A 7,611-nucleotide genomic window follows, 5' to 3' on the forward strand; every position below is an offset into this window, starting at 1 on the left:
CGCTGGTCACAAACCAGAATGTACAGACATATTGTTAAGACAAGATAAAACATGACATTCAACCTAAAGCTACGTCCAGACCTGTATTAAGCATTCTGCAAGAACAATAACTATTTACATCTTCACAATGTGCTTACTGTAGTCATTAGGTCTATTGTTTTTTAAGTGTTTTATATTTCTGAAGGAAATATTGTATGTAATAGTAAATATCATAATGTACTTCTATAATGAATCATGTTTTTTCTTCATCCCTCGACAATTGATATTAAGCCCAAAAATATTCTCAGTAATATTCTTATTCTTTATTGAGCCTCAAGTTGATATAGAACTTATTGTGACAGGCCTTGGCTAGTCCTGACGCCCAATGTTGGCATGAGAAAAATCAGTTTTTTCAGACTTGTCCAAATAGTAAATAAAATAGAGAGCGGATGCACAGGGGGCTGTATGACTAAATACATGTGCAGACCTGCCTGGCCTGACAGGAACCTTCAACCTGAACATGAAAGACGTTCCCACATTGTCCCAGAAACACTGTGGAGAAGTCCCTACACCCATCTGTTTCTTCAAGACCCTTCTTATCACCCTGTAATCTGGTCCACAGCCTCTCAACCTCTCAATGAACCGTTTTAATAAGCATCTTCGTCTTCTACATAAAACCTTGGTGATTTAACCGTGATTTTTTTTCTGTATGTGTAGTTTGTCGCCTCGGAGCAAAAAGCCTTAATGGAAAAACAGAGCGATGTTGCCATTAGTTAAAATCAATGTTAGTTAATGCAGTGTCTAAAAGGGGTTAATGCACACTAATGGACTTCTCATAGCCTGGTGCAAATGAACAGATTAAAATCCCAATAGCCCATTTATTCAATGTTACCTTTAATTAATTGGTGTGTGTCCTTATGGGTTTATATCATTTTAACACATTACAAAGGATAGTGGCTGTATAAAAGGACATACGAATATAAAGAATCAAGAGTTCCTATTTTCATACTATTTATAGCTTCATAACCATCTCTTATCTCTGTACGTCAATGATTTTTTCATATAGTCTATGCACTGAAAGAGAACAGAGAGCATCCTGCAAACGGGTCAAGAGGAAAGCAATGACATTTGCTACTTGTATCCACAACCCTGGGCATGCTCAAATGGACTAAAATGTTGTTGTGGCAATTCCACTGTAAGATGGTTACTACCAGAAGGATAATTCCATGAGTGAGACACAGCGGAGAGACCACAGGTTCTGTTGTAGAACCAGAGACATGTAGTGGTGATAAGAAGATGACAGAGCAGAGGTGGCCATCAGGAAACAGGCCACTTTTGATCATGACAGGGACAATATCTGTGTAACTACAAAGACTCTGTCCTTTTTTACAGTTAATTTAAGGAGCGGGGCCAGGGCTTGTCACTGCTAGTGTGCCTAGTTTACACAACAAATGTGAGATTGAATTTGACTGGAGTGCCGCTGTGGTTTGGGCTGGCTGTCACACCACTCTGATGATGATGATGATGACAGTGTCTCGGAGCTGGATTCTAATACTGCTTTCAAAGGAATGAGAGGAAGTTAACGAGTCACAGGAACACAGTCAGTCAAGTATAAGTAATTGTCTATAATGCACTTGTTTTCAATAAAGGCATAGGAAGAATGAGTCACACTGACATATTCCTGATAATTCCCAGAGGCCATCTCTTGGGTGAATTATAATGACACATGCCCAGGATCAACTCATGCAGACAGTCAAATGAACACCTCCATGGATGTGTAAACAGTGTAGAGCAGAGGATGTACATAACTCACTAAAACATTTTTTTGCCTTAGGTCTTACAACACAGGCTGTCCACTTTCGTCATCTCCTTTAAGTGAGCTATTGTCACAGTCAGATCATTCTTCCAGTGCATTGGACATGCACCCTATGTCTGCTGAAGCCACTGAGGTTTTAACTCTGTCCTTCATGAAAACACACTATCCAACATTTACATCCATATTTGACAATAGACAATACAGTGATTTAATAGTCTCACACAAGTGAGGAACGTGTACGTGGGACCCCTCCATCTAGAGAGCAGCAGTAAAGCCTTTGTTACATGATTATTACACCTGTGAAGTCCACTCATAGCTCAACATTAAAACACATCATGAACAGCATTCAAAACACACAAGGCTGCAGCATTTGTCAGGTTGAGAGGTTAAGATCCCTTGGGGGTTTAGTGCGAGGATTCTAACAACAAATCGAGTTTGTTGTTAGAATCCTAACAAAGTTATTCTCCAAAAACGGTTTTTGAAGGATCCAGGAAGAAACGCGCACAGTTTGGAAGTTTAAATCACAAATGTCATTGCCACACACATATTCCAGCAGACTTACCTCCAGACGCAAGCACGATGAGAAACGACCACCAAAGAAGACCACAAAGCCACAACTTTGGACCCATTGACTCCATCGTCTTACTTTAAAGCGAAGAGCAAAACTATCAGACGCTCAGGGGTTACATATTTACAGACTCGGTTGCACTGCCCCAAGACTTTGACACGTTTTCCGACATTATACTCAATGCGTGCGTGACCTAACGAGTCTCCTCACCGGAATGTGTGCAGGAGTCTCGGACGAAAGTGCTCCAAAGCAGCGGCTCGTAAACTCCGCCTCGTGAAAGAGTGCGCAGCTCTGTGTGCGCAGCTCTCTGAGCGCGGCTCTGTGTGCGCAGCTCTCTGAGCGCGGCTCTGTGTGCGCAGCTCTCTGAGCGCGGCTCTGTGTGCGCAGCTCTCTGAGCGTGGCTATGTGAGTGCAGCTCTGTGTGTGCAGCTCTCTGAGCGCGGCTCTGTGTGTGCAGCTCTCTGAGCGCGGCTCTGTGTGCGCAGCTCTCTGTGCGCAGCTCTCTGAGCGCGGCTCTGTGTGTGCAGCTCTCTGAGCGCGGCTCTGTGTGTGCAGCTCTCTGAGCGCGGCTCTGTGTGTGCAGCTCTCTGAGCGCGGCTCTGTGTGTGCAGCTCTCTGAGCGCGGCTCTGTGTGCGCAGCTCTCTGTGCGCAGCTCTCTGAGCGCGGCTCTGTGTGCGCAGCTCTCTGAGCGTGGCTCTCTGTGCGCAGCTCTCATGGATTAATATAACGGCAGCTCTGAGCGCGGCTCTTCTCAACCTGGCGGTATCGAAATTATTTAAAGGGTCCCCAGATTATACATTTTTAAATGTAAATAATAGTCTTAAATTAGGCTTGACACCCTATAAATGCAGTGGTAAATGTAGATTATTATTTGATGGCGGACCAGTCATTTATCTAGGTCTCTATCTTCAAAACAAAATCAAACGTGAGACATGGGGCTACTATGGGGGGTAACCACTGTTGTAGAAGGCATTAGAGAGAATTGTCATTAATTCTGAATCACATTATAATTGTATTAATTGTTTTATTTTGTTTATTATTGGAACACACATGTTCATGATACAACAAAACAATAATAATAATGTTAACACTTAGCATTAATAAGGTAACTGACTGGAGGGTTAAGCTACTTCAAATAGCCTTAACAGAGGTATAAAATGAATGCTCAAAGTATGAATGGTTCTATAATGGTCATTTTAAAGATGTAGGCTACTCCACAGATGATCCTGTAACAAAACAGATGTAGCCCTATGAGGTTCAATGCTGAGGTAGTGTGTGATAAGTAAGTAATACAAAGCAAATTCTGCCGTATCAACAGGCTTTATGAATGAGTTTGGTGTACTCATGCTTGATGCAGGTGTAGATGCTGTGGTAGTGGGGCCTGTCTGGAGCCATGACATCGGTGACCATTTCAGTGTGGTCAACTCTTTGCAGGAGGTACAGCGCCACAGACAGCGACTTTGAACACATCAGCTCAGAAAACGTTGCAGACGACTCAAATGGGACAATTATGTCATTGGTCCCATGAAGCAAAACAAATGGAGGCACTCTATAAATGAAAAGGCGATAAAGCTCGGGGTCAGATTTACAGTGTGACATGAACCGACTAAACAGCATTGACTCACCTTTTTAGTTTGTCTTCTCCAAACGTGTTGAGTACATGAGTCGGTGAGTAGTACGGAAAGTTATGTACTCCATTCATTGCTTTGTGCATAGTAGAGACGTATTCAACTCCTCGCATCTGTTCGTGTTCATAATGGTCCAAGATGTTGTACACTCCACTAAGACCTGTAGATTTTTTAACACAAGGCGATGAGTATGAAATGTTTGTATCGTAACAGTACTAGAGTTGGAAAATGGCATACCTATAACTCCTTTTATTGATGGAATAATGTCTTCCTGCTTGCTGGGCTCAATAAAAAGTTCTTCTCTTGTGTCAATAAGAAACAGTGTGGTCAGTGTGCACAGATGAGCACCAGCGGAGTGACCAATTAAAATAATGTTGTTCTGTAAAGACAATAAAATGGAACAATAATTACAACACAATCTGTTACATTTACCTTTTTTATGAAGTTATTTGAAATATTTCTTACATGATCAAAGTTGAACTTGTTTGCACTCTCCTTGGCCCAAATTAGACAGTCAGCAATATCTTGGATCATTCCCAATACATTACTCTGTGTAAATGATAACATGAAGAAAACAAATTACCATAAATGCCTAAATGAATGACACATTTTTGAGGTCTTTCTGTACCATTGGATATGTGCTGTAGTCAGGACAAACAACAGTGGCATTTAATTCTTCAGCCATGTGTTTGGCAAGCAAGCAATAAATAGCCCTGTCTCCAGAGCCCCAGCCACCACCATAAATGAAAACTACAAGTGGTACTTTTGTATTTTCCATTTTGGGGGAGTAGTATAGGTCCAGCTTGTTACCTCTTCGCCCAAAAGATATGCCCTGTCCAAGGGAAATATTCAGAAAGCATATATATATGTCATTTTAAAGAAGGCATTATGCATTCAGTATAAAACTATACGTAACAGATATACGCATACAATAATTTCCCATTGTCTTCATCGTAAACGGCAATATTGATTTAAAATGGCTTGACCTTGGAATCAAGTCAAACACAGAGCAGTGTACGGAGTCATCTGCTCCTTCTGAAAGTTCACTATGATTGGTTAAATCGCCCGTCACTCACTAAGAAGAGGCTGATAAAGATGAAGTGGATTGAAATGAGTGTTGAACAGACTCTACATTAGATAGAGAAATAATGAGCCAGTTTGAGCGATTTGATTTGTATCACCATATCTTCCAGCCCTAATTCAAACATGCATGAATAAATATGATGAAGGAAAATTGTTAAAACATGATTCAGCTCACCTTTTCATAATGTTTACAATTTTCAGCATCCTTATACCAGGATTTCCATCTAAAGTAAAGTCTTCCATACTGCAGATATTTAAGAGTTTCCAGCACTGCTCTAGCTAAGCAGTAAATGCGCCTGTATGAGGTAAACACAAGGTTGAAAATGAAGCGGTTGCCTCTAACGTGTGCTTGAATGCCTCTAACGTGTGCTTGAATACTATTGTTACCTTGGTTTGAGGGCCTCTGTGTACTTCTTGTATCCAGGCTTGTTGGGCCAGCCGTACAACCACTGGGCAGCGAGAGAAATGGAGTATGGCAGTCCAACGATCAGAACTCCTGCTGCTACAGGCAGACTGATGTGAGACCTGAGCTGCGACCTTAAAATAAAATAAAGGCACAATATGTAACTTTCTGGAGGTGGAAAGATCCCTCAGGAGTCCATGGAAATTGAAAAGGTAAAATCATAATTCAAAACATTCTCCATGCAGATAGATACATGTTATGCCATATTGTGGAACATTTTAGCTAAAGGAGCATTGTTTCCATGGAAACGAGCAGGAAGAGGCCAGGCCTTGGAGAAATTGTGGCAGCCAGAAGGCAAACCATTATCACGTGATTTGGGATTGTCCTGTTGCTCTGAGGTTTTGGATTGCGATCAGTAAAGCTTTACAGACAATTTATGACATCTCCGTCCCGCTGGATTTCAGGAGGATGTTTGTGCCTCAGGACACAATCAGCAGCTAACTCTGGAGCATCCTCCTGGCAGCAGCGAAAAAGGCCCTCACAAAAAAATAGATGACACAAAATGCACCGACAATCAAAATTGGACAGACATTATACTGGACATTAGAACAAATTTAAAAATCACATTCAGACTAAATTTGAAAATGTCCCACTGTCCCATTTTGCCCACAAGTTTCTTAGGTTCACATGTGTTTCAGTTTATATTGTTTTGTTTGTATTTTGTTTATTGTTTATTTAAGTATTTATATATATATATATATTTCGTGTTCTATTAAATATTTGAAAACGAATACTTTAAATTACACTTACATATTGTGGCTCACCAAAAACAGACCACCTGCAGAAATAAAGACAAAAAATAAATAAATCATACTCATTTGTCTAGTGTTGTCTACAGTGTTTTTTGTTTTCGCAATTATAAATCTGTTTGGTATATGGCCAATTATAGCTATTACATAAAAATACAAAAACATTCTTAAGGATAAAAACATTTACTCACTTATATGTATTCCACTATTCAGTGACACATCTCATAGTACCCTATGGTCACGAAACACTGCCCTCTAAACAAACAAAAGCACAATAAAGTCTCTACCAAATTAAATTGTACAAATGTGCCTGTAGGCGTCACATTCATTGTGGACAATGTGCACACATAATCTCAGTCCCGCGGAAGGTTTTAAAACCAAACATCTACTTTATGGTCTCTGCTCAAACACTAAATAGACAGCAATGTTTTTCCAAGAAACATTAAAAACTGTAGTTTGAAATATCAGAAGATCTTAAACATCCTTTTCCAGACGCTATTCTTTGTACATTTACAGCAACAAGAACACATCCCCAGAACCATTTGCATCCACGACTACAGCTCATATTAACTCCACATTTAGAGGACATGAGCCGCGCGAGTGTTTTGGATTTTTGTAAAATCAGTGATTACAGCCTCGTTACCTGCTTGTTACACATGAACCATCCAAAACCATCTGATGCCCTTCATCAAACGCTGCTGTGTCACCTGATCCCACTGAAGCGGCGGAGCAACAGTTAAGTGCTTCTAACTTCCGGTTTTGCACGGAAGTGTAAAGCTCCTAAAGGCGGGGGCGTGATCACATGTAGCCTTCTTACTGCGTTTGTGTATTATCTACAAAAGGACCTCCATGGTAAGTTTAATCTTCAATCAGTCTACATTATGTCATGGTAGGCTGCGTGGTATCTAAAAAAATAAGTAAATGGCCCGAATAAGCCTTCTTGTCAAACAAAATCACAAAAAAGGTGATAGTAGAAAATATTGTAGATTTTGTGCCGTAAATAGTTATTAAACTAAATCGATGGCATCATTAACATGTTTGACTGACTTTTATAAAGAGTAAGTGTAGAGAAAAATTAACATTCTTGCGTTTCACAAAAGTTACACTGACAAATGTTGTCCACTAGAGGGAGAAATAAGCTCACTTTTTAGTAAGTCTACAACCTTATTTAATAGAGCCCCTGTACCTGCAAGTGACCCTGTCCAGCCCTGGCATGTACGTGTAAGTGCGCTTCACCGTCCATATCCTGACAACTCCTGCTTCCAGAACAAAAATGTGCACATTAATGTTATAAATGTGTGAATTAGTCATTTAAGACAATACA

At 40.5% G+C, this 7,611-nt stretch overlaps 2 protein-coding genes across 2 annotated transcripts in view; both read right to left on the reverse strand.

Moving 5' to 3' along the window:
- cspg4ba (chondroitin sulfate proteoglycan 4ba) overlaps nucleotides 1-2,571 on the reverse strand; it is a 17,844-nt gene extending 15,273 nt beyond the window's left edge. The window contains exon 1 of the mRNA XM_072432596.1: nucleotides 2,358-2,571. Coding sequence (XP_072288697.1) covers nucleotides 2,358-2,433 — 76 coding nt within the window. The 5' untranslated portion in view covers nucleotides 2,434-2,571. The remainder of the gene's footprint in view (nucleotides 1-2,357) is intronic.
- Nucleotides 2,572-3,665: 1,094 nt separating this feature from the next.
- Nucleotides 3,666-7,024, reverse strand: LOC140347366 (uncharacterized). Its single transcript, XM_072433790.1, has 9 exons — nucleotides 6,931-7,024; nucleotides 6,289-6,316; nucleotides 5,463-5,612; nucleotides 5,251-5,371; nucleotides 4,621-4,824; nucleotides 4,458-4,541; nucleotides 4,230-4,371; nucleotides 3,990-4,152; nucleotides 3,666-3,913 (listed from the first exon to the last, which is right to left on the reverse strand). Coding segments are annotated over exons 2-9 (1,104 nt in total). The 5' UTR covers nucleotides 6,291-6,316; nucleotides 6,931-7,024; the 3' UTR covers nucleotides 3,666-3,675.
- Nucleotides 7,025-7,611: the final 587 nt, after the last annotated feature.

Source organism: Eucyclogobius newberryi, unplaced genomic scaffold, assembly GCF_026437365.1.
Source record: "Eucyclogobius newberryi isolate DKJ021-1_F unplaced genomic scaffold, fEucNew1.0.hap1 SCAF_6, whole genome shotgun sequence".
In the NCBI taxonomy this organism is placed as follows: Eukaryota; Metazoa; Chordata; class Actinopteri; order Gobiiformes; family Gobiidae; genus Eucyclogobius; species Eucyclogobius newberryi.

Coding starts and splice junctions, on each gene's coding strand:
- LOC140347366 (XM_072433790.1), bottom strand. Junction 5,372..5,462: donor ACAGAGGCCCTCAAACCAAG/GTAACAATAGTA, acceptor TACCTCATACAG/GCGCATTTACTGCTTAGCTA. Junction 4,153..4,229: donor ATCAATAAAAGGAGTTATAG/GTATGCCATTTT, acceptor AAAAATCTACAG/GTCTTAGTGGAGTGTACAAC.